At 44.4% G+C, this 27405-nt stretch overlaps 1 protein-coding gene across 6 annotated transcripts in view; it reads left to right on the top strand.

The window, feature by feature from the left end:
* The window catches only part of bnc2 (basonuclin zinc finger protein 2), a 167549-nt gene that overhangs the window by 91405 nt on the left and 48739 nt on the right, over positions 1–27405 (top strand). The window contains exon 1 of one of the 6 annotated variants that reach the window (XM_027282811.1): positions 19736–19830. The exons of the other annotated variants lie outside the window; for them this stretch is intronic. Within the exon in view, the coding sequence (XP_027138612.1) occupies positions 19819–19830 (12 nt within the window). The 5' untranslated portion in view covers positions 19736–19818. Of the gene's footprint in view, positions 1–19735; positions 19831–27405 lie in introns of those variants that run through there. 6 annotated transcript variants of the gene reach the window in all.

Here is a 27405-nt window from a genome sequence, read left to right as displayed (position 1 = left end):
CCGCCTCCTCCTCCTCCATACCAAAGAGGCCTAGTGTGCTAGGCTAATTAGATTAATTCCGATGCCTGTAATGATTGCTCGCCATCTATTTTTAATGACTGGTGCATATCAAAGAGTAGTAAAGCATGCTACCAGCAAAGCCTTGCTCCAAGTCCCCCAGTGTGTCAGGCACTGTTGGGGGGCACTGGCTTAGTGTTGGAGTGTAAGCATATTGCCATTGTGCGCGTATGTTTGTGTGTTTGTGTCACTGCGGGCTAAGAAGGAACATGTGTTCAGCTTGGCCTCTGTTTGGCCCTTCTCAAAAAAAAAACAAACAAAAAAAAAACCCATCACAAATAAATAAATCAGCATCGACTCGATGACATGACATTGTGATTTTTTTTGTGGTTATGATATACGTACTTCCAGCTGTTGTTGTTTCCGAGTGCTGCTCATACAGATTGTTTTTTTTTTTTTAATTTCGGAGGGACTGGAAAATGTAACAGACGACCAAGGTTAGGTTATGCTGCAAAACAGATGCTGAACTAATTTAAAATCTGCATAAAGTAAACAGTATTAGTGTTACCTTTTTTTTTTTGCTCTATTACTCCCATGTGAGGTTTTTTTTCTCTTTCAAAACATATCCTGTTTTCCCAGCTTCCTCTCACTTGTAGTAAATCAAAAAACAAACCGTCTTCAGAGTATGTCATCAACCATTAAGCCGTGACTTACACCTTTCCGTCCCTAAACACGTGTGTTCATCACCCCTCTTTATGCATTTGAGATGTTGCTCATCTTTAATAGATAGATCTAAGTCTCTTCACCCCTCTGTCTCTTGGCCCTGTAAAAGGGAGTATAAATATTTGAGAGGCACGCAGTTCAAAAGTGGGGGGGGGGAAAGGGGGCATTTAGCGTAGCCATTTGGAAACACAAATCTGAAATGAGAGACTGTGAAGAGCAAAGGAGGAATGAAAGGACGGGACTAAGATCACGAGGCGAGAACCAGAAGTCATTCAGAACAAGCCTTCTATATACGTATCTGTCTCGCTCTCTCTCCTGGTTTTCTTCTTCTGTTCCTCTCTCGCTCTCTCGCATGCTGAATAAATACGTGCAACTTACAACTCACACACTCACAGGGTAGATTTCCATAAAATATTAAAGGAGGTGTTTCCTGTAATTATAGCACTGTTTGCCTCTGCCTCAAAGCCTGATCTGTAATTAAACAGGATTGCACACGCATATGCCAAAGTACAGCACGCACAAACACACCTCCGCGCCCCTAGACACACACACACACACACACACACACACACACACACACACACGCACACACTGAGTGAGGTGCAGATTTGTGAGTAGATCGCTGTAATTCATACTCTCTCATAACACATGCTCAAATTTGTACACACACACTCAATGGACTCATTCATAGACAAGTGCTCATAGGCATCAAGGCTTGAGCAAACACACACCTTCCACCTCCTCACATACACACACACACACATCCATTCCCACAAGAAGAAAAAATAAAAAAGTCAGGAGTCTGTAATATGCTATCTTTCCTAGACACCCTATTGTGATGTTATCTCCATAACTATCCATATATTGATCCACCTCCCTTCTTCCTCCTCTTTAATTCTCTCTCCATCTGCCCCACTCCCTCCCACCCTTCATCCACCCAGCCCTAATCTAATCTGGCTATGCCACTAATGGCAGCCATTCCCAGCCATGAACAAGTGCCATAATGTGCTCTGGTAAGCCGTTATGATGTGAAATGACCCTATTGATTGGCTTGCATCCCCACTGACAAAAAAAGAAGTGGCGGCAGTCACTTATTACTGTTAATGAGCTGTGGGATGGGCCATAAGTGGCACGGCACACGTGCGCACTCGACACACGCACGCACACAAACACCTGCACGTGTGCACAAATGCGGACTCGTGCTCTTTGCATAATTACGTAGGCATTACTCCTACCTGTCTGTGTCCCGCCACATATCGGCTCGTTAGCGACGGGAGGTCTCACCGTGTGGGCGAGTGACGAGCTTTTAATGGCCGCCACTTGGCATTGTCATGTCGCGTTTTCGATGACTGTTGCATCTGTTTCTATTTTTGCGTCTGTTGTACACACCTGGTGTGTCTGTAATGAACAAAGCAAAAAAAAAGACTGCCACTTAGTCTGACAAATGATACGAGCTTTTGCTTTTTGAGTAAAGCATGTTTTAGCACAGAAGCCCAGATGTGAGCTGATGCAGACAGTGTAATAGGAGCTGTAGCAGCGGTAAGTGTAATGATGGCCAAAACAAAACTGGGAGGTTTGGTTAGACACCAGTGTGTCGAGGCCACAGGGGTAGATCTGACTCCGACACTGCGCCGTGTAGACAGAGGCAGGGTGTGTATGCCAAGTGAATGAGGGGAATCTTCTTTTTTGCTTATGCCTCTGTACATATGCGGCCGCCGCATGTTTTCCGAGTTGGCAGTAACTCTGGGGGATAATCTACGGGACATATCCAATCAGCCACAGTGCATGTGCGACACATGTTTTTTTATTCAATCTTCTTGTCTTTTCATCTTCCGCCACCACCAGAACGCTTCCTGCTATTTTCTTCCCAGCTCGGGACAAACGAATAACAGATGTGAGAGGTTGGAACGCACCCACCCCTCCACCTCTCCCCTTCCCCTCCCTCCTGTTCTGTGACTAGTCTGCGACAACCTTTGCACTCTCACTCTTCTCCTCTCTCCCTCTTTCCCGCTCTTTTGTTTCCCCGAAGCCTGCCCATCCCTCGTCCGCTATGTGGGGACATAAAGCTGCACCCATCTCCCACCCGCTCCCACTGGATGACTCTGTCTTATTCTGAGACAGTTTCTGCCTCTTTTGTGTCTGTGTGTGTGTGCGACTTGGATAATTTTAGTGGTCCTTGGCGTCCCCCCGTCTATGCAGTGAATCAGAGATTTACTTAATTTACTGGAATGACAAGTCAGCGAGGATTGGAAGAATAACTGTGTCATACGGTTGTTTTTGCATTTCACTGAGACACATCATTGATCTCTGACGAACACAGAAGGGGAACAACAGGAAATTATGTGGAAAGTAAAACCCTTTGTAGAGGAGTCACCTCAAAATAAAATGTCATTTGCATTTTATTTCAAATACTTGACCAACAGTTAAGAAATAGAAACGTTTCGAAATCAGGTTTTCTAGTTTTGCCTGTAAAGTTTTGCACAGATTTTTCTGCTTTGTGGCACAAACACGGCTCAGACGCTGCCATACGAATCAATCAGGAACTTTAGTAATTAAACTATAATTCAATACATTTGCTTATTTATTAGATCCTCAAACGAATAAATCAATGGCGTATCAATGTTGCATAGTTGAAAAGATTTATTTATACAAGGCCGTGGCTGGAACAGAGGATATAGTGGGGTGTCTGGGAAGAGTCAATATTTTCATATGTAAGCCTGTGAAATTAATGACCTAATATCTGCAATGAGAAAGCTCGTTTTAAAGGCATAATCCTCTCGCTGTTTCTTGGGAAGACAAGAGCAACTGAATCAATGAAGGTTTAGGCTCTGGGAAATTATAACTGCATATACACACGCGCACATGCATGGACTCTCACACGCAAACACGTGTTTTTATATCCAAGACAACACACAGGTCTATCCGATCTGGTATGCCGCTGCAGGAGACTTTTATTCGATCACACGAACATGTGACAATAAGTACTATTAAATTGGTATTAATGTTCTTTTATTTAAGGTGATTAAGGCTGATTAAATAGCATCTTACCTACAGCCTTATTCTTGTGTGGAACAAAAAGCAGTGCATGACACTTGGCAGTTCTTAAAAGTAGCAATCAGTTACTGTATTAAATCCAAGGGCCAAATACGAGGGGAAACAGTACCTGCACTTTAAATAGTGAAAACATATGTTGGAGGAGTGATTTTGAATTTTACTGTAATATGCAGCCAGTCCACAAGCGGTACACTTTGAGAATTCATTCTCAGTTCGCGTAGCAGATCCTTACCAAGCTTATCGGTTACAATGCCAGGAAAGACAAAAAGCTCTTACGCATTCATAAAAAAGAACGGCGGTTTCCTGCATACACACACGTACGCTCACACATGTAGAATTAAAATGCCATTACTTAGCTGGAACCGAGGAGCTCAACAAGACGGAGGAGACGGGGAAAAGGAGAAAAAGAGAGACCAAAATGGTACTTAATTCTTTCATTATCCAAATGAATGAAAATCACATCAATGCGTCAAGACAAGGCCCATGCATCTGTCTCAAAATTAGCTTGCCAATTATGCGGGGAAGCTAATGAAGGCAGGGGCTCAGTGTGGCGATAGCTCACAGCCGTCAAAAAAGCCTTTTGATTCCATTTGGAGGAAAGACCTCTGAGGGCAGTCTGATCCTGTGCCAGCTGACCTCATTTATCTGACCTCTGACCTCTGTAGTGGCTCGGGAACTGGGCTGATAGCTGATTTGTTGGCCGGCCCGATAGAACAGAGAAAGAGTTTGTGTTTTTTTTTACTAAAACTTCTCTTGGTATAGATATTCACAACAACAATTACATGCCGGTTGGATGACTTGTTAACAGAGTTGCAGCCTTGCAGCACACTGACCCCGCACTCATGCGATGTGACTGCCAACACCGTGTCTCTACACCATGTTTTAGTATCCATAGGAGGCCACAGCGGCTGAGGAAAACAGAAAGAATAGGATGGTAGGGGGCATGTAGAGGACAATCATTAGACTGCACAGAAGGAGGGATGAGGAGAGGCGGCTGGGTGTGAGAGGAAGAGATCGGGAAGCTCAGCGGTCCCCGAGCATCTGGCAACGCGTCGCGGGGAGCCACGGTCCCTGTCATTAATAGTGATGAAATCATTTAAGCCATCAGGACTAAACGAGCCAGTTAAGAGACACTCAACGCTACGCTTCTGTCTTGAGACGGAGAGGCATCGCTCGGTGCGCCGCTGGCATTGACACACACGGAGGGAAAATAGATGTGTGCGTGTGTGGAAGCTGACAGGGTGTAGAAACTACATTATCTATGTACATTACTGTGTTTTTTACTCAGAGGGTGGTGCCCCCTGCTTTTTGCAGGATAAAAGTTGTGCCACTTTCAAAATGAGTTTAAGTAGCGTGTTCTGAATTTTAATTCACGCGTTCTTAATTTAGACTGTACGTGGAAACTAAATGAGGCCATTTGTGTCTGTGTTTTGGAAAGATGATTTTGTATGGATGAAATTCATATTTTTTTAAAACGCTGTTTTAAAGTATCAAATTGATCGTCACGTGTTACAGTAATAAAAAATCAAGTAATACACATGCTTGAAAAGCGTTTGGCAACATCTGGTCACCAGAAATGTCAGTACAAAAAGACAACGGACAGATACGGTAATTGTAAAAGCAGAAGATGAAGGAAAATGTACATAATGAGCAGCGGTAATAACTTAGACACTTCAGCGTGATCATTAAGAGTAACACAATCTCAACAAGTTAAAATTCAGAACACGCTGTTTACACTTATTTGGTTTGTGCCTCTTAAACCTTGTGGTGATTTTTTGCCAAAAAACTGTGTATCTTGGTTAAATGGAGGCCCATTGTGTTGACATGAGGACCACAGGGCTGAAAAGCATTACAAGCTCACCACTAAATGAGTAGAACAGTAAATGTGGTCCTTTTTATATCGAGTTCCCGCCTCAGCAGCAGCTCTGCTGAAACAGTTTGAACAACAAACAGGTCAATTACCTAGTCCAGGCACTACCTGTACGTTAACTCAATGTTCTCCGCCGTATGTGCGTTATGTCAGTGGATCCTCGGCTACTTATTTATGGATTTATTTTGAGAGCGAGAAGTCAGTGTGAGGAACATAAATTGTCTTTGTCTTTGTATGGTAGAAGTTGGTGGAATCAAGCAACATGCTGTATTACTGGTGTGCCACAATTTACAAGAGATGTGCCATCATTAGAGCTGTAGCGAGTGAAGAACCAAACCACTGGCTAAATCTGCCATGAAATACTAGACTGCTGCAATAAAACCTGAGCATCTGCACCAAACTGGAAACAGATGAACCCCGTCAAGGATACATTGTGCTCCCCCCACCCCCCCCCGCCATCCTTGTTTCCTACGAGGCTGCGGGTCTTCTCTGGATGAGTGGTGAGAATCCTGATTTTGTGCATAATTACATGTGTCGATGTGCGTGCACGGTGTGCAGCGTATGCCGATCGTGTGTGTGTGTGTGTGTGTGGATGACAGAGAGAGAGAGAGAGGGTGTGCACACTGGTCTACTCTTGTCGGCCTTTGTGTGTATCATGTTATGGCCTATACAAGTACCGAGGCCACAAAGGAAATCCATTGCCAACAACAGCACAGCTACTGGCAAGGAGCCATACTACCCCAGAGGCTTATGGGATAGGGTTTTCAACCAGAGACGAAGTGTAGGAGGGGTGAAATCTGTATGGGTCACCCGGTGTTAGATTGTATATAGTGTCCAGTTCTTCCACAGAATGTTAAATGCTTTCCTAGAATTCCATATTCCTCACATTTCTCAATAATGACTATTTTCATCTTGTACATGTGGAGATAAAAAGCAACGCTCGGCCCATAGGCTGCTCCGCACTCGATGTACAAATCAGGCTATTAATTCCAAGTATTACACTGATGTAGAGCAGAGTACCAGAGATTTATAGAGTACATTAGGAGTCAGACGAGAACATTATGGTGCTTATTGTGAATTAGGGCATGGGCTTTCTGCCTTGTTTGCTCCTGGGGAGAGGTCCTGATATCCCATTACTTCCTCAAACCCCTCACTCAGAGGGGACAAGTGTGCTTTTTCCATCTCACTTCCAGACAACTTATTCTCAGGATGTTGGCTTTTGGTTATATAATGATATTTGATCATTGGATGGCCGTGTTGGATGGCTGGTTACACTATACAGATGTACCATGGTGATTGGTTTATTAGCCTTATAAACATAATGATGTGGTGTGTTTGCCTCTTTGGAAAAGTGGACTAAAGTACGATGGTTGCGTCGTGCCTCTTTCTTATTCTCCCGGTGGCTCAGTTAGATGATGTGTTATATGTTTGTGGTAATTCATCTGGTAACAGTCGACATTTTCTAATGGCGTAATATAGGATTTGAACCCAGAGACAGAAACTACCGCACTCACCACTAAGCCAGCCTCTCCTTTGTCTTGTCATCCTTTTCTTCCCCTTTCTCTCCAGTGAGCATCAGCACTGCCTTTTCGTCAGTGGCCGTGCCGTCTATTGACAGAGCAGTACATTCTAGACATATCTGGGGGATTAAGTTGCAAATTTAAGCAATGGGAAAATCAATGGGTTCCTCTTTTAATTCATGAGAAAGGCTGTCACTGTGAAAAAACAGTAGGGAGATGTGGCTGTTAAGATCACATTCATCCAGGGAGAAGCAGAGGAGGAGGAGGAGGAGAGAGTGAGGACAGCATCCTTTAAATCTCTCCATCAAACGGGGGCAAGGCTGACGGTGGCTTGCCAGAGATAAAACCACCAGAGGAAACATAGATTCTTTGTTTCCACCTTTATGAGCGCTGTCATTTGTTCGACTGGGCTTTTCATAGACTAACTGCTGTATATTTTAATGTGATATAGCGTTCATTTCTCTTTATCAGAAAGCAATGTATTCTGGTTTGGGAGCAGGAGTGTGTTTCTTGTCCGTGTCTTTGTAGAAACACTCGTAGTCAGCAGTGTAGGGAGAGGCTGCTGCAAAGGTTTTAAGTACTACCTGGACTCCCGGCCAATAAAAACAGATATCTGCCTGCACAGATGTATATTTTCACTCTTGGATTTTTTTTCATGTTAAGCTCAGAGGTCCTCCAGCCCTTTTGTTTTCATCTGAAGGGAATCCAATCACAGATCTTTCTGTTATTTAAACTTTTGCCACCAGAAAGTAAGAGTACAGCAGGCTATTAGAGGTGACAGGAGAGAAGGATGTGAGGAAGGAAACCTTGCCATGATTGCAGAAAAACACTGAAGTCACCCTAATTCCTGAACATTAGACATTTCTGGCGAACGTTCAGTAAAGTCATCACATCCCTGTGTTTTATGACTCCTCTAAACAAGTCGCGTTCATCTCCTGGTTACACTCTGGTACTGTGTATCCCGTTGCTGACTTCAGGGAATTTGATTTTTTTTAATGAACAGCTCAATATCTAATTCATTAAAGTGGCTGTTTTATTTGATGCATTTTCCTTACTCCAGCTGAACCAAGGGAGCAAGCCAGGGGATGAAGGGGAGATGGCCCCATTGATGGACGTCCAGTTGCAGCACACACAAAGTGCTTCGAGTGTGTGTCTGCATGTGTCCCTCGGAGAGACTCGGAAGGGCTCCGGTCGATTGTGGCTCTCTTCTCCACAGGGGCTGAGAGCGGGAGTTTTACTCGGTTTGACTGCTGAAGGACGGGAGCTGTAATTGGCCTTCCACACGCTCTCTCTCGTCATTAGAGGCAGGCCGAGGGGGAGGGCTTAACAGTCGGTGTGGGGCGCAGTGCCAGTGCTTTTTTCTCTTTCTCTAGGCTTCTACCTGGCAGTGAAAAAGCATACGGAGGCATATTGGGCTTTAGTAGGTGTATTAAAAATGTCACCGTTAGTTCTGCTTTGTGCGTTCTGATCGTGCAACATGGACATTTTACGGGAACGTCACTAAGGGGTAGATATCTGACAGATTATAGGTGCCTGCTCACACTTATTTCAGATGCCTTTCAGTCATTGGTTGGACTGGATGTGGGAGACCTGAAAACACCTGTGGCTTGAGTGTCAATTGTTGGAGCGTTTCTGATCTCCCGCCTTGTCGCTGTGTTTTGTTCTCACTTATTCTGAGGAAAAGACTTCACTCATAGAGCTTGAACCACCTGCTCCTCTATATGAGACACAATTATTTCCACGACCATTTCATCCTTACAGGTCCGGTCTGGTCACGTAATTAGCTCATCTCTCATTTAGCAGCTCCTTTGTGGTTCCCTCTGATCAACTGTCTTATCCCTGCATAGATCACACTCACACAGTAGCAATAGATACAAGAGGCACAGTTCATCCAGAGGTATAATAGAAACATGAATTGCATAATATATATATATAAAAAATAAAAAAACAAGAATTTGATATACAGAAGGTTGGAGGCCCTGAAGAGAAAAAAAGTATAGAGAGAAAAGGTGTATTAAAGTGAAACAGAGGGCCTTGGTGGAAATATGACGGGGTCAGAATAAGAGTGGAAGGAGCTCCCTGGCGAGGGCCCGGGGGGGCGGCTTGGGATGTGTCAGGTGCATGAGCCGCGCTCTGCGCTGGGCAGTGTTGTTGTTACACCGAGGGCAGCGCCACAAGTCCGAAAGTATTGATTTCCCGCCTTGTCGAGAGGCAGAGAACTGTCATGTGGAGAGCACTGACCTTGGTACACACACTAAGACAACTATTCCCCCCGGCCCCCCACGGCACAGAGAGGAGAGAGAAGAGAGGAGCAGATGCAAGACACAGCAGCGGCAAGCAACAAACAACAAGGAGGCTACCGAGTCTCCTGCACGGGAGGGGAGGGTGGAGGAGGAGGAGGAGGAAGGAAGAGAGAGGAGGTGAGCTTGAGAGGAAGAGAGGAAAGAGAGAGAGAGAGAGAGGGAGCTTTCAGAATAAAAAAAAAAGTAGGAAGGAGGAAGCAAGAAAGAAAAAGAGAGAGAGAGAGAGAGGGGAGCTAACAGTCAAAGCCAGGGCCAGTTCCCCTGAGTTGTCAGTGGGCAGCCCAGTGTCTGGTTATCACGCTGTTTGAAATGACAATGGCTTGACTTGTATTTTCCTCCTGAGACCCAACTCAGATCTATAAGCCAGGGAGGGGAGGGAAGGGAAGGAGGGAGGCAGGGGTGGGTTAGAGGAGCAGTGGAAAAAAAAGAGAAAAGGCCGGTCATAAAAGGAGACGATGGAAGGGTGAGAGAGAGGGAGCGTGACAAAAAGAAAAGTGAGGGGTGGAGGGGGGTGGGTTCGGGGGGAGGTGGGGGTGAAAGGAGTAGTAAGAGATTGACTCCTTCTGTCTCTGTATCACTGCTGTAGTTGTAGCCTTTGACATCTACAGAGAGAGACAGAGAGGAAGGAAGAGAAAGAAGGCAGCAGCAGCAGAAGCAGAGGCAGCAGCAGCAGCTCGAGTGAAATGTTTTTCATGTGGAAGCTCCATCAGGATTTGACAACAAAAAGGGCTCCCTGTCACCTGCAGCTACACGGCGGGGCTCATCCCCAGTCACTCCGGAGCGCAGAGACAGACAGAGGAAACGCAGCCTACAAAGAGCTCTCCTCGGGTTAGATCAGGGTGACAGACACTTAAGAGACCCGGCTTTAGTCACACATCTCTCTCTCCTCAGATCAGGGTGTTTTGCTAACAAGCTCAGCAGCGAGTCGTCCCCCCGCCCCAACCCGCGCTTGTACACTGAAGCTTATGAATAAAGGCCACTTTTTCATGAAGACTTTCTGTGCGGAGTTGTAAAGGAAATCTATTCACAAAGTCTCTTTTTTTTCGTGGGGGAATCTCAAAGAAATGGAGTCCTAATTGAATTAGCTGGCTTATTAGTGTTTGACATTGGAAGCTATAAGTAAGAAAGTGGGGACTCGGAAAGTGTATTTAAATAGCAGTGTTGGTTTTGGTTCTAATTTTACACTCTCCTGACACACATTATTCCCCTCAGCTGCAGTTAGGCCCAGATATGGTAATGCTAATAATACGTGTGCAAGGGGATTTAAGTGGCTCGCTCACCTCAATTGCCAGGCCTGTGGAAACGCAGTGGTCTATAAACCCCGGTGGCTAAAGCCTCGTCAATGGCGTGCACTCATCATTTATGGATAAAGCACAAACAGTGAAATAGGGCGCGTTCAAAGACGAGAAGAAGCAACCTTCCTCCTCCTCCTACACCCATCTTCGTCTGCTCACAATCCTCTTATTCCAACACGTCTTCAAGGGTATAAAGAAACAGACTAAGCACACCTTTGGCCATAATACTGTTTAGCGGCCTTGATGCTGAGGTTTGCCTCTGTTATTCTGCCTTAATTTGGTCAAACGTAATTGCTAATTACACTCGCTTTCATTATCTCAGTGTGTGAAATCCAAGGGCTTTACCAGTATTATCTTTACTCAATGAAAGAAAGAAAGGACCTTTGATCAAGATTAACCACATATACTCTCCTTTGGCCTGTGCAAACACAAACCCATGCACACAAACTTAATGAATCTGTTTCATCCGTCTTCTTGACTTTCTCTCTCTTTGTTGTCAATATTACCCTCCCCACGCCCCGAAAACACAATTTTTTAAAACTACAGTGCCATGCTTTTGAATTAAAATAATATCATACAATCCTGATTTATCTTTTTAGTAGTCTCTTTTTACACGGTCAGTAAAGTGTTAAAAACGACTGGGGCAGTGATTAACATTATCTTTTGCCTCATGTTGATTGTCAGCTTACTTTGGGAGCACAAAAGGAACCTTGTGGCTTTTTAACACATCACCACGACCGTTTAAAAAACACACAGAAACACAAACATTGGCATTTATTGCACCTCCCCCAAAATATAGCGGGACAACTGGCAAGCAAACAAATGAATAAAAATGTAAGCCTCCACAATTAGCCCTTGCTCTCAGTGGATGCATAATGGATCTCGCTACACAAAACGATTACATGCCACTTGAGATAATGACAGATTGTGCTAAAAGGAGCTGCTTTACCCACTCGTTCAGCTCTCTTTGGGGGTATCACGCCATTTGTGTCTGCGGTTAAAAAAGGGACATGCCAGTGAGGCCTCACGCTCCCTGGGTGCCAGGGGAGAGGAGGCGTAATGCCAAGCGAATACCCCGCTTGACACATGATAAACTTGGGGACAGGTGACTTAAAGTGAAGCAGACCATTCCTCGCATTCCAGACAAGTTAGCGAGTAATGACACGTCTGCAAACGGCCTGTCAGATGTCACTTTCACCTCTCTTAAATCCAGCGGGAGGGGAACGCTCTGAGCGGTGTCAACAGGTATGATGAAACTAGGGAGCATCAACGTTAGATACTGTGATAATATAATGGCAACTGCTTTGTTTCTCTCTGTGCCAAGCGCTCAGAGAGGGTTTTATTGTCCCCATTCCAACATCAAATTTGGCCTCTTCTCAACAGCTATGAAATATAGTGTTGAGTGCAAATGCCAGTGCACTACACAGCAACTTCCACGCCAGAGAGTGGAGTTTGTAAATACATAGTGATAAATGAAATCCAAAACAAAGACAAGTTCAGCTCATAATCCAGGATGAAGAAGATCACTTAGCACTGTTTTTTTTTATAGCCATAAAATATTGGGGAGGGGGGGTGCTGGGGGAATCTTTCCTAGAAACATGACAGAACATGAATGTGTGGTCCAACAATGTTGAGCGCAGTGTGGCAACAAAAGTCCAGCGCGAGTTTTGGTTTGGTGACAAATCATAAGTCATATTTGTTGCGAGATTGAGCTACTTTCATCACATTTATTTCAAATATATTGCCTTGGCTGAAAAAATTCAGAGGCAGCAGACGCTTTAAAAAAAAAAGAGAGAGAGTCTGGAAGACAATAATCTCAGCACACAACACAACTGCATTTAATTTCCATCCTTGTTTGTCTCTGTTTTTTTTTTCTGCCCTGGCTTGTATCTATCCCACGTATTCCCCACTGCCCAGGACATACTGGAAATGCCTGGTTAAGTGCTGTTCTGACATTAGCTGAGTGTAGTCACAGCATTTGGCCTGGGGACAAATGCTCGAAAGGCCCCTATAAATATGAATGCCACCCACCCCTCCTCTTCTCTCCCGCTCTCCCTCGGCTCCCCTGATGAGTTTGCATGTGTCTGTGTGTGTCTGTGTGTGTGTGTGTGTGTGTGTGGCACGCCATTTGCTCTGTCACACCATGTCCCCGCTGTTTGTTTACTCACACTGACAGAGATACACTCGCTTGCCGTCGGTGCTCACCACCTACGCCTGCTAACCAAGTGCCAAAGAGCTCACTAATGCTCCGACTCCTCCTGTAAATAATGCATCCGCCAATGCCAGGCGGGTAAGCATAGCGCGGCGGCCCCAGCTGTCTGAACTATTTCATAGGCTGATGGGTCTGTTAGCCAGCACGTCACTCTCAGTCTCGCCTGCGTGCATGTGTGTTAGCGAGTGTCACTGTCACCTGCTGTTACATCGCGAGGCATCACACCAGGAGAGCTGCAGTGCTGCATGAAAATGATGCCAGTCAAAGTCAGGCGTCTTTTTCTGTGTGCCCACCCTCGGGCCCCTCAGCACTGTGGCGGCCCTGTGGGTGCCCCGTGGCTGCACTGATGCCAGCACGTGTGGAGCTGCAGGGAGGGTCCCTGTGGGGAGGAAGTGGGCCATTAGTACAGTCCTTGCCCCGGCGTTTTACTCCACTTCAGTACACATCACAGAGGGCCGCCCTCTCACTAACTAGCTAACACATACTAATTAGTCTGGCGACAGAGCCAGTTCCTTCTTGCTTTGGGAGCATATGTGTGCAGCTCCAGAGCAAAGCTGGCTGAGAGGACCTGGCGAGGGACTGATGCTGCTTCATTAAATTTTCCTTAATGCGCTTCAAATAAATGTGGAACAGTAGCTTAATAGTTTAGAGAAGCCTTGAATATATGAATGATGGAGCCAGAGTTCAGTCTTATCTTGGGTAACTCAACATCTCGCAGGCTTCAAACAGTCATCAGACATAAATAAACTGTTGTGCTTTTCGACTTTCCCCTACCTTTCAGATTAGTGTGGCGTGCCGTCTGCTCTCCAACCAACACAGCATTCCTGCAACGTCTTCATTTTCTGGAAACGAGAACAACCACAGCCTTAATGAAACTTAATGATGATAGTCATAACACAACAATAATCCAGTGGTCTGGAAAACTAATCAATGCGTCTTCTCTCCTTCCCCTAATGACCTGTGAAAACAAAGCAATAAAAAGGCGGTGTGTGTTTATTTTGGCCAAAGCAACAGGCTGATAAGAGCGGCTGGCTGATTAGCAACGAGAAAAAGCCAAGACGGTCACAAAGATTAGGACAGGTCACAAAGCGAAATGTCATCAAACGTGGTAAAGGTATGCGCATTTCAAGAACTTTCCTCTCGATGGAAAGTCTTCAGGCCCGTTTACAAGAAATGCATTCATTCTACCCTAGTAGCCTTGTTATCTACGTGTTAAACGGATGAGGATTTCCTGTTTCATGTCCTTACGCTATGATTTTCCTGTTACTGTAACTCCGGTGAGTGGTGGTAGTTTGTCATCTCAGTAATGCAATGATAAACACATGTTGTTTCCCCTGTCTTCTGTGTGAAGTGGCTGACCGGCGTAGCTCTCGTTTTAGCATGCGTCTTGTCTTTTGGTCTCTGGTTGATTCCTCCCAGACTCTGGCCCTTCACCGCAAATCATTGTGGTGTGCTGTGTGCAGCTTCGGGACGCAAACGTGCCCCCAAAGTGATGCGAAGGCACCGTTCTTTAGATTCAACTTTTCCTTTCTCAGTTAGAAAGACAAAACCAGGCTTTTTTTTCCTTTCTTTCTTTTAAACTGGCTCATGATTTCCACAGTTTCTTTACAGCGTGATGTGAAGTGTTGGTTTGAGTGAGTGCTTTTAATTAGCTAAGTACAGATAGGGAGATGAAGGATATTTTGCTTTCATGGTGTAAAGGGAATTCAGTCCTTGATGAACAGCAGTAAGATTTTTGTCACCATGTGTTGCAAACACATTATCTGCATATACAAATAAGGAATAATGAGCATGCAATTTACATCAGTGGAAATTATGATTTGTACATGTGCTACACAAACACACAGAGGAAAAGACCACCTTTGCACCGTTCTCCAGGGTCCAAACCAAATATAAGTCATGCATACTGTATTAGGACACACAGAGTTTCTGAAATCCTCAGAATTAAAATGATTTAACAAGCCCTGTAATAAATGTATTTCTTATTCCCTGGTCAGATCATATGAATTCCTAAACACACAACACATTTCACATGACAACATGGGAGATCAGTGTCAGGTGGATTACATGGAATGATGGGGTGATGTGTCTTTTTTTCTGGTTGCTGGAGAGCCTGGTGTCCTGATTAAAAATTTCAGCTCCACTGCCTTTCTAATTAATTAGCGAGGCCACTCAGAGGAGCGCTGTGGACCAATTAGTCTCTAGCAAGCCGATGATGCCTATCGCTACAGCATCACTGTACAGCTGTCGCTCCCCGCTCCGAGGACGGCTGGGGATGGACCCTCAGGTGCTCACACAGGTTCAAACAGCAGCGTGCGTGCATGCACGGTACTTCAGATGCATGCATACACAAGGCATAATAATATTAATAGTAATAAAAATCATTTTAAAACAAGAGATAGAGAAAATATACACATATTGCCAAACTTGAGCTCCTTTCATATCCCTTTGAAGATTAATGGAAAATAAGTGTTTTAAGCCTGGATTACATAGAAACATCACTTGTAATCACTCAGTGAGTCTGAAGGAGTCTGTCATGGGAGTTTGGCTGCAGACAGTGATGGAAAAAATGTTGATTATTAATTACTCAATGTTCAGAAAACAAATCCACAATATTAGACAATCATTTAGAAATATTTAGAAATACCAAATATTGGCTAAAGCTCCTGAAATCCAGCAATTTTGTTGGATCTTTTTTAGGACATTACTTTCTTTCTTATTTATTCTATAAATTAAGCAATTGACAGACTAGTGAAGGGAGTTTTTTCTAGTATTAATGAAAGAAATCATTGGTTGCAGCTGCAATTTGAGACAGTAATAACACTGCAGATTTCAGTCATATGGTGCAAGCTAAAAATAGCACCTCTATTCAAAGATACTACGAGCTGGATAACATGAATGTGCTTCTGAAGGAAACAAAGATATTGCTAAGACCAACAGTTCTGTTTGCTACGCTGAATGAACTGTGTGGTAAAGACTTGTAATGCCATGAATCTGCTTTTCCCGTCTAACAGTAGCTGACATTGTGAGCTGCATGGCTGTGAAAGTCAGGACAAAAGCCACCTAAAGACGCTGAAGCTGAACCTCCTTTCATCCTGTTCCCCTCCACAGAAAAGCAGACGAAATAAGACGGATCCTTTTCCGTTTCTTAGGTCTTGATGGTAAATTCATCCTGCATGCTGACCACAGGGCTGGGTGGGGAGGCTGGAGGGCGGGGAGGTGTCTGCATTTCTCTCGGAGGGTTGGCAGAGTTTGCTGACTTTGTGAGAACGGACTAGTTATAAGACCAAGGAAGCTCATTTCCACTTCAAGGGGTCGTCTGAAACATGGCATCAGCAGGCCTCTCTGTTAGCTCCCGCTCTCGCTTGCTGTACGCTTGCACGTCTGTGTGTGTGTGTGTGTGTGTGTGCATGTGCACGCATTTACACACACGCGCATCATCTGATCGCATCACATTCACAGATATTAATAATGCCTCCCCATCGCCTCCACTCCAAAAGTCTAATGTTTATTCGTACTTGAGGAAAATGCGCTGTGTATCAGCGTTTTTCTTCCAAGACTGAAAAACAGCCAAAAGCTAACAAAAATGTGGAACTTCAAAGCCCCCCACGGTGGCGGGTACACATTAATGAATACATCAGACACGCAAACACACAAACACGCAACGTCCTGCAAACCATCTCTTACAAGTCTAATTACAAATTCGAGTGTGGATTGGCACATTTGAGCATAAAAAGATGTGTGTGAGTCCCTCTGCAAGCACAAACAGTCAATACTGTAGTGGCTGATTAGTATGAGAAGAGAGGATGAATATTGGAGAAGGACTCTCAAGAGCCACCCATGAAACATGGAGAGGATGTCAAAGCATTTTGTTCCCATCTCGTTCATTAGATCTAACTCAGGCTAGTGGACGCTCAGAGTGTTTTTAAGTTCATTCAGTTGCACACGCACACACACACACAAAAGACGAGAAAACGGGCACACACTGAAAACAAAGCGTCTCGAAACAGTTTTAGTTAATAGATCGGCGTGTCTGACATTTTGTCGACATATGTAATTAATTTAGCCTTTCTATTGGGAAAGTCCAAAGAGCCCAATTAACATGGCTAATATTGCTGCATCGCGTAAAAACATCTTCGTTTTTTTTTTAATACAGAGGGAATATTCAAATGACTCGCCTTCATTATTCAAATGTATAAGCAAAGTCATCACTGGGGGAAAGAGACAAGATGTGATTCACACTCGCAGGAACAAGAAAATGATAATCAATCTTTTATTTCTGCAAAGCAATCAAATATTCAGCGTGTGTGCTTTTCCCTTTATCTTGCTTTGCTTTATTTGCGTCATCTGAAATACGAGGGTTTCTCGCATTTGTCACGTTCACGGGTATTAATTCAGACGCTTATTTTTGTGTATATTGACTAAGTGACATGTTGCAGTGATAGCTGTTAATTATTTAATTTACCAGATGTGGAAATCTTGGCAGCATGTTTGCACGAGCCTGGTATTTAATTGAAATTATACATTAAGTCGAGGCTTTATGGGATGAGGATTTTTTGACTTTTACAGTTGGTCCAGTACACATGGTCAGACTGGAAGCAAGGCCAAGACTCACACAGTTGCCAAATCCCACAGCTTTGTAAGTAACACCCGGCAGAGATGGAATCAGACAAATAATATTCTTAATTTAGAGAGTGAAAATGTAAAGGTCAGCGGCAGCAGTGAGGGACGTTTTAAGGTTTATTTGAATCTGTTTTTATAGATCGCCATTGTGGTACTGTGTTTTCTATTTTCACGGCTCGTTCGGGTATTTGTTTTCTAGTGAACTCAGGGGCCCCACTTCTGCAAGGCCCGGGCTCTTGGCTCTACTCTCCCACTCGTATAGCTATAACAAAGTCAATATTACAAAGAGGTAACACATGTCGAGGTATGCTTCGGGCCTGCCCTGGTGCTGTGATCCTGGATTGGGACACGCACACACACACTCTAACACACACATACACCGTGTAAAAGAATGCATGCTTTCAATAGTAGGCTGCCTACCACCATGAAGAAAAATGTATCCCACCTTTTTTCATCTCTTTGCAAATTTGTTCTCTGGTTGAAGCTGGTATTTTGGCTTTCACACATGTTCATATATGTCTGGGAACGTGTGTGAACTTCTCTTCCTACTGTGTTATGGGTGAGCGCAAAGTACTTGTTGGTGTCTGTGCGTTCACATAAATTTCGAGCGTGTGTGTGTGTGTGTGTGTGTGCACGTGTGTGTGTGTGTGTGTGTGTGTGTGAGGGCCAGTTTGTTTTGTTTTTCCCTTACTTCAGCACATCTGAGAGAGCTTTTCTGGAACTCCTGAGCCCTGTCCAAACAAAGATGGCCGAATGTGAGGGATGGAGAGGAGGTGGATCATGGTGTGCGTGTCTGTGTGTGTCTACGTGTGTGTGTGTGTGTGTGTTTGTGATTTTTCAAGTAAGCTGGGACCAGAAGGGCCTTGCGAAAAAAAAACGAGAGGAGGGGGGAGAAAACTGAGCCCCTGAGAAAGGCAGCTGGAAACACGGAGACTTGTGGTCTTTCTCCCCCCTCACCACCACCACCACCACACACACACACACACACACACACACACACTTCTCCTCCTCACCCCTCCACCTCCTCTCTCTCTCTCTCGCTCCTCTCTCTCTCTCCTGGTCCAGCTGCACTCAGATGTGTCAGCCCCCAACCCCGCCTCACCCCCGCGCTCCCAAACTCAATGCCACTGCCAAGGAGAGAGAGAGAGAGAAAGAGGGAGAGTGAGGGAGAGTGTCGCAGCTGGTAATACTTACTGGCCATTTTACCGCGGTAAAGGCATGAGATTCATTAGGCCAGGGCCCGCGAGTTTTGTGCTGAGTACCGGCCGTGTTATTGTTAGGATGTGGTAAAATTATAAATATGAAGGGGTGGGGGGGTTTACATGGATCTAAGTGTAAGGGTTGGAGAGGAGGCGAGAGCAAGGTGGTGGTGGTCGGGGGGGAAGGAGGAGGAGGAAGGGGAGAAACATGCCACTCATTAACTCCTCTGCCACAGTCTTGTTTTCTCATGATTGGGTGGCAATAAAAAAAGTCTGTCACAATTTGTCAAAGTTAATGACTCAATGGCACACCAGCTCTCAAGGGCTGGAAGACACGCTAACATATGTCGAATTAGTCAATAGCTTTATAATTGCAGAAATAAGGATTCCGGCTTTAGCCAAATGAAGCGGACTTAGAGGGTCCTGAGAGGGAATTTGCAATTTGGTCAGGTCGATTGCAGAATGGCAATCATGAAAAGCTTGGCACTGCTTTCCTCACGCAACTGTAGAGTTGCTTTCTTCTGCTTTCCTTCCTTCCTTCCTTTCCTCCTTCCCTCCCACCTGTTTGAGCCGCTCTGTGTATCCCTTGTGACCTGTGACTCTGGAACAGTGTCTAGCCTCCACTTCAACCCCTCTATCTGTGAACTTTGTAAGACAGATAAAGACTAAGACACCCAGACGGACTTTCCTTTGGTCTGCCGTCTCCCTCCCTCTCCCGATTGTCCCACCACACACACACACACACACACACATTGACACACACTCATGTGAAGACACTCCTCACTTCTCTCCCTCATCGTGTGGCTTTCGGGAGTGACACATTTGTCATTGCAGTAATGTAGCCATTGGCTGAACACTCTTTCTGTCTCTCCCTCCCCTCTCTCGGTCTGTATCTCTGTCCTGTTTTTTTTCTGTGTCATTTGCTGACCAAGACTGTAAATACTAAAATGTCACAGCTTATTCTTGGAGTGTTGTATCTAAAGAGGGAACTACGAAACTGAATCAGGAGCAGTCTTCTCACTATGCTGGCTAAGGTAAATGCTTGCACAAATCTGCAAATAACAACAAACTGGGCCATTTTGGGGGGATATTTTATAACGTGGTATTTTATAGACGCAACAAATAAGTAAGTTGATGTAGCACTTGGTTGCAAATAATCTGAATGGGGCAATTATCCCCGGTTCAGTATATCTTATACATAGTTTTGTATTTCCACAGCTGTTGGGTGTGCAGGCCCAGGTGTTTACAAGTAAACCACCACGCTGACACACTGTTTGAACAAAACTCTGAGGAAAGAAACAAATATTATTGCCCAGTCGTGTGTCTTGAAAACCAGCCAATTCGTCTACAGTAGTGTTCGGTTTAGTCGGAAAAAAACAAAACACATATACATAATTTGGAGATTGCTTACACACAATTAGTGCGAGCTTTTTTACTTTAAAAATGGTCAAAGAAAATAAAGAGCTATTGGCGAGATTACATCTAGGAACTCCTCCAAGATTTCTCTGGCTGGGAGCTGGTTTGAGTAGGGGAATTCACTGAGTGTGTGGGTGTGTGTGTGTGCACATGTTTGCATGAGAGGGAATGTGGGAGAGTGTGTGGGCGCTTGTGTGTCTGTGTGTGTGTGTGTAGTTCAGGAGGTAGAGTCCCACCCTGTAGACTAGTGTGATGACTAAATGTCAATTTGGGGGAGTCTCAGCAGTGCTCGCCTCCTGTCGTCATGCTGCTGTCAAGCCTGCACCGCATGTATGTGTCCCGTCGCCCACGCCAACCAATGATTGCCATGGAGATGTCCCCTCACAGAAAGGGGTCGGCAATATGTCTGGGCTCTGACTAATACTTTCTGTTTGTGTTAGGGTGTAGATGGGGAGGGAAGCAAAGAGCAGACGATGTCGGTCTTCTCTCCCCTCTTCTCTATTTCCGTCGACCTCCCCTCTATCACTTATTCCATTTTTTTTTTGGTCCCCTTCTCCTCTTACTCCCACTCTCCTTCCTCCTTTTCTATCCCTTTCTCCTTCTCTCAAACATGTGTCTGGTCGCACTGTGTGGTCATGTCAGTCCCTCAAGTCTCCAGACAGAAACCTAGCGTGTTGTTGCAGTGCCGGCTGTCACTGCGATATTTGCATTCGGCAGGGGCGATCAGTGGGCCAGCAAGTGCAGGTGTCAAGTCTGACAGGGAGTTGTCCTTATCTGGTGCAGGTCGCTCCCTCTGATAGGCTGAAGGTCAGAGCAGATCTCCTTTATATATATATATTGACCAGAATCTTTTATTTTCTTTCCTTTTCCTGTCCACACAATGGACAGTGATAAGGACGCGTGTCGCTGAGCAGTGCAAAGTTTCACCCTTGCAGAGTGATTCCTGGCTTTTCTTTGATTTTATTGCTGAAACAATGAGTTCATTAATACAAAATTAATTGACAATTTGGATTATTGATTAAACTTTGCATGATAGAAGTCATTTATCAAGCACTTGCTGGTTTCAGCTTCTCAAACATGAGGATTTCTCTGCTTTTCTTTGTCGTATATCCCTGAAAATATAATATGTTTGACTTTCGGATGGGTAAAAAACATGAACTGAAGATGTCATCCTGAACTCTGGGAGAACATTTTACGATTTCTAGACTAACTGATTAATCATTTGTAAAACGTCAAGCTCGACTGAAAAGGATTTCGATGATTCTCCCAGCAGTTTGAGGTTGAAACTTAAACGCGTAACAAAAACAATATAACAATAAAGATCCCTTAAATCCTTGATAAAGACTTAAACTTAAAACAGTATGGGGTGGAAAAAGTTGCGTATTTGGTTATTTGTTATTTAAATTGTTCCTAAAAAGATTAAAACAAACAAAAGATCTCTTCAATGTGCTAAGTAAAGAATTATGTTCAACATATTTGGATTTGAAAAATAAATAATAATAATAAAATAATAAACTTTTCAGACAACAAACTTTGAACCAAATTTATTTATTGTCTAGATAAACTTGGACCAAAAGTTGCGTCATCCAGGAGAAAATTGGGAGACCCAGCCCGACATCTTTTCCAAAGCACTTTCTCAACCTTTCCTACCTCCCCCCTCATCAGCTTTCCTCTGCCTCCTCCACCTTTGCTGCAACGCTTCTTCCCCACCTTTCCGATACACCGGCTCGCCCCCCCCCCAAACCCACCCCCTTTGCTCGCCTGCTATCTCACTTCTTTTTCCTTTTTCGCTTGCGTTCCCTTCATTCTCTCTCTTTCTCTCCTTCCATTCCTTCCCCTGCCTCCCCTAGCACCCTGCTTTGAACCTGGCCTTGAATCTGTGCACCCAGAGGTCTGTCACTGTGCAGATGGTTTGATCTCTGGCTGGGGAAATGCTTTGAGGAGAGCTGAGAGGGGCCAGGGGCCTGGACCGGGGTCCTCTGCCTCGACCTGCTGTCCACAAAAAGATGGGAGAAACCGGTGCTCCCTTGATGCTTAGGTATTTGAACTGACAGTGTAGTCCAGTGTTATCAGTGTGGTACAGCTCTCCATCTATACAGGCTGCACTGACTGAGAGCATGGCATATGATAGCAAGATCACAGGGCTGTGTTTCTAGCCCAGTATTGTGATATTATGCTCCCTCTCCCTCTCTGTTTCACAATATCAAAGCCAGCTGGGTCCTTTAGCCGTCCACTTCATAAACAAGCATGACCGTCCTGAAGTACACGCACAGCTATTTATCATGTGAGTGAGTCAGAGTGAAGAGTTTCGTCACTGATCTGATTTGAAATTTCTCGGGGAGGTGCTCATCATGGGGAAATTTAGTTTCTGTGACTATGTCAAACCACACGGAGAAAGCAGGAATGTTGGAAGCAGAAATGTTGCAGAATTTTGTGCTTGTGGAGTAAAAAAAACAAACAAAAAAAACCATGGGTGTTGTTGTGTCTGCGTGTTTGAAGGAGTGCGCGGGGATGAGTCATATCTGACAGCTGACACACACGAAAAGACAAGTGGACCTCTAGCCAAAGTTGAAAGTAGACGTTATCTGGACAACACATGTCATCGCTCGCAATTCAACTTACATTGTCCAGTTATGAAATCCAGGTTCATGTTACTGATTAGTTATTGTAATTTCTGTACCAGCAGACAGCAGAACCATGTTTTGAAGATTGGCTTGCATAGGACAGATGGCAGCGAACTGTAAAAACAATGAGCCATTCCAAACTGTGACATTTTCTTGCAACATTAATCTGATTACATTTAAACCAGACTTGACATTTCCTTCTGCTACATCTGTCGCTGACACCTGCAAGGCTCAGAGTTATTCTTTGGGTCAACAAGACCTAACATCGGTACATGAACACTGAATTGTGTTGCGGTAACAGCAGGTGAAAGCAAAGTGCAACAAGACTGAGAGGAAGCTGCCAAACATCTGAAACTTATGTGTCAGATTTTCACAGACAAAATATGTTCACAGATGAATTCTATTGTTCCCCGGTTTTTGTTAAATGTTTATTTACCTCGCTCGCTTCATTTCCAAACTCCCCTTTTAAATTGCGGCCCTTTTCAGTTTGAGACCAAGCAGTTTACAGTAAGTTACTTAAAAAGGGGCTAAATCTAAACACCGTAATAGCTTTTGTATACATCTTATGGGATGTGACATACATTAACTGATTGACAATGAATCTCAAAATCTGTCAAGTCCCAAAGAGCAGTAATTAAGGGTGCGTGCAAATAACAGACATCGCTGCTCTCATTTGTTTGACTTAAAGAAAGGAGAGGAAAGAAAGGAAGAAAAAGAGAGGGGTCCCAGGTCTCCATATGAATACATGAAAACACATGCTTCTCTTCTCCTTCTGTAATCCACCAGGGACTCACGCCCCATTTGGTTCCCATTAGCATAGCTCTGGTCGCTCTGCCCTGTGTCAAAGCCCAGACGCACAGCTGCACAAAGGACAGGGACCTCTGGCTCCGTGACTGCCAGCCGCTGGGCTCAAAACCAGAACTGACATGGAGGACGGATCTTACACTGTGGGGATTTCAGAGAGAAGAGACTAGCCTTTTTTCTGTCGGTGGCTACGGTTTCCCCCCTGTGCTGTGTAACGGTTTTACACTGAAGTCAGTGCACCAAGTGATTAATCGTTGTTTATTTTGTACCACTTTGTAAGGCAAGAAAGCTCTGTTTCAAGTCACATCCAATGTACAAAATCAAACAAGCAAAAATTAGCCTTGGCATGAGGTATTTTGCTCCCCTGTATTTTGTGGCGTGCTGTGTCTGACTACAAAGACTTTCTTTATTCGGCGTGTTTTATTTGTCACCTGTTTCCAATATGGACACTGTGAAGTCCTGATCTATCTGACGGAGCCAGGGCCCGTTTTATGACACGCAAAGCTGCTGTGCCTCTTTTCCTACACACGTTGGCTGCACATTTCTGGCAGGAAATTGACAGCATTTCAGCAGCTAACTCATGGATGAGATAATATCTTGTGGGTGGAAGAGAGGACAAGATGCTCCCAGTGTTTTACAGTGACCCTAAGCAGAGACAAATTTAAATCTGAAGCTGCTGCTGCTGCAAAGATGAGGCGCACACACGCACGCATATGCGCACATACACACAGGGTTTTCATTTAAATCTCGGCTTTGCTTAACTCACCAAACAAGAAATGTGGTCTGTGGCTGTGTGTCGAACATGGTAAAGGTTTCAATTAAAGTAGGAGGAACAATACCCACCCAGCATCCAGCAGCTGTCTGGGTTGGCTTTCCATTGTATGCTGTCAAGGGAGGATACAGAGAGGCTGAAAGGGACTCGTGGTGTTTTAGTGGTGTTTTCGATGGCATATAGTTACAACGTCAACCTTGAAAAATGACAGGGTAGTAATACAGTTGTACAGGATATTAGTTTAGGATCACCCTGAGTTCTATGGTTTCATAGGATTTGTAGTAGGCCAACACACTGTCTTTGTTGATCTCTACATATGCTGCTTAGTTTAGGGTTGGACTCATTTGCATGTTTGCAGTATTGATCCCGAGCCACATAGCCCATCCTTCCCAGTCTGTTTAAAATCCTCTTGGACCCGACTACACAAGTCCAGGCTGAAGCCATCTTGTTCTGCAGCTCGTCTTTCCTGCATTTCCTCAGTCCATCTGTCCCACTAACAGTCTTTTAATTGAGAGTCCTCCCTGGTCTGATGCTGGCCATTGCTGACTGTCAGTGTTTATACAATTGGGCTGGGACAGGGACTGCGAGCCAAGCAAAACATCCATGAAACATCAAGCCTCCAGCTAAACAAAACCCAGCAGTGAGACACACACACTTGAGCCAGATAAGGGCTGAAAATGATGCTTTCTGAACACAGCTAGGTTAAGTTGTTGACCATAGCGGTAACACAGCAGCTGCGAGAGAGTGTTGACTGTTGTCTGGGTCTAATTGCTACAGCATTGTGGGATTTTCTTCACTTACTAACAGCTTTCACTTTCTAGCTGCTCATTTTTCTAGTGATTTACGAAGTCTTATACACACACACACACTCAAACACACACACACACACACACACCCCTCTGTCCTTTTCCTCACCGTCGTCCTCTTTAGTTTTGAGCCAAAGAGGAAACCCTGGCGAGACGCTAGCACACTGACTAATGCTGTGTATCTGGCCAGGCCTCAGATAACACAGCCTCCTCCCCCGGCCTGCTGTGACAAATATGTGCGAGTGTAGCGGTGGGATCCGGGCCCAAGCTTGTCCCTGACCCAGCCCAGGCCAGACGCAGGTTAAACCACGGCCAAATGCAACCCAGATCCGTGCTGGCCACAGAAGCACAGTGTTGAGTACGTGAGAGTCATGGGAAGAAGTCTTTATAATTGTGTCTTTCTTGCTTCCCCTGACAAGCCACACACACACAGACAAACTCAGACTCACACGGGAGATGAGGTTGTTTTTGATGGCAATCTATGACACATGTCTGTTGCCTCTATTAAAAAATTCTGTAATGAGTCTGTAATCTTTCATCTTATTGCGTACGAGCGAGTCTGATGCCGTCACATCACAAACATCTGCTGTGTTACTCTTCTCTTACACGTTCCGAACTGAATGTGGAACAATGCACAAATTAATCCCGAAAAAATAACAGGCACAGTACGTTCCCTCCCTGCCCTTTTCTCCCGTCAGTGCATTCTCAGTTGAGGGGGGGCTTGCTGCTTTAATGCTTCTTGATGCTGCTGTCTGCTTAATGGGCCAGATATGAGAGGTGCTGGTAGCCAGCGTAATAAGTCAGTGATTAGAGGGCGCCTTGTCACAGCAGCAGCTTCGCAGACAGTGGCACGCTCTAATTGCCGTATTAGACGCCCCTTAACTATCTTGTCAGCTGTCAGACCCCAGCTCGTAAACAGAAGAGGTGCATTTGATATTCGCAATTGTTTATTTCCGTCTGCTGCTGTTAGCGCCGCCCGCACGGAGACGTAATTAGGAAGGCCAAATTTACTAAATGTGGGTACTCCAGTTTGAGTTTGCAAGATCTTTATGCAAGAGGAGTTATATAAAAAAGACATGGAAGTGACACAGAGTTCACTTAAAATTCAAGTGTGTTCAAGTGGTCGGTGGCCAACATGATTAGGGCAGCAATTAAAGAGAATTTTTACTATCTGCTGATGATTTTAGTGATTTAATAGATTAACTGTTACTATCTGCTGATGATTTTAGTGATTTAATAGATTAACTGGTCTATAAAATGTCAGTAAATAGTGACAATGTGCATTGCATTTAACCAGAGTTAACATTTGTGGACATGAAACCAGCATTTTTGCTTAGAAAAGTAATAAATGTGGACATGAAACCAGCATTTTTGCTTAGAAAAGTAATAAATTATCAAAACTAGATCCATCACTGAAGAAATTACGTATCTGCTTTTTTTTTAAGAGAGAACAACATCAGCTTTTTGACGATTTGAAATCCAGAAAACAACAATAAATTAAATTAGAGAATATATTAAACCTTCATTCTTAACCATAAAATCAAATGCTGCTGACACGATTGTAGACACGACATCATACAATAACATCCAAACGTGAAGAACAGAATTATAAAACTGCTTCATGAATACAGATGTTGGCTTCAAAGACAGGGCACAGACTTTCTGAGTATCCTGTATCTGAAAGGTCACAGGTTTGACTCCAGCCAAGGCCAATGAATGTTCATGAACAAGTCATGTCTGCTGCCTAAGTGTCCTTGAGGGGAACGTTGAACTCACTTTGCTCTGGATAAGAACGGCAGCTCAGCGCATAATGTATGTACACTCAAACTGACACATGCCGTATAATCCTCACACACTGTGAGGATTGCCACTCCTGCACCTGGAGAGCTTAAAAATGGTGTAAAGTCCAATAATCTCCGTCTCCCTGTCTCATTCGGTGTCAAACAGTGAGGTGACATGGTTAGAAGTGGCGTAATTTTGTGTTTAATCTTGGATTAGTCCATGTTCACTTTGATACTTCCAGCTACTAATCTGGTTTACAACACCTCAGGGCGAGCACGGGGGGATTCTGATAGATTTTATGGTCCCTTAGTAGATTATAAGAGCTGAGTTTTATATCCTGAATTTCAGGATATTGGCCTAATCCACTGACTATGTTACATTATTTGCTGCTTTTAAATACCAGAA

The sequence above is a fragment of the Larimichthys crocea genome, chromosome X, assembly GCF_000972845.2.
Source record: "Larimichthys crocea isolate SSNF chromosome X, L_crocea_2.0, whole genome shotgun sequence".
NCBI lineage: Eukaryota > Metazoa > Chordata > Actinopteri > Sciaenidae > Larimichthys > Larimichthys crocea.
This window is presented reverse-complemented; position numbering and strand designations above follow the sequence as displayed.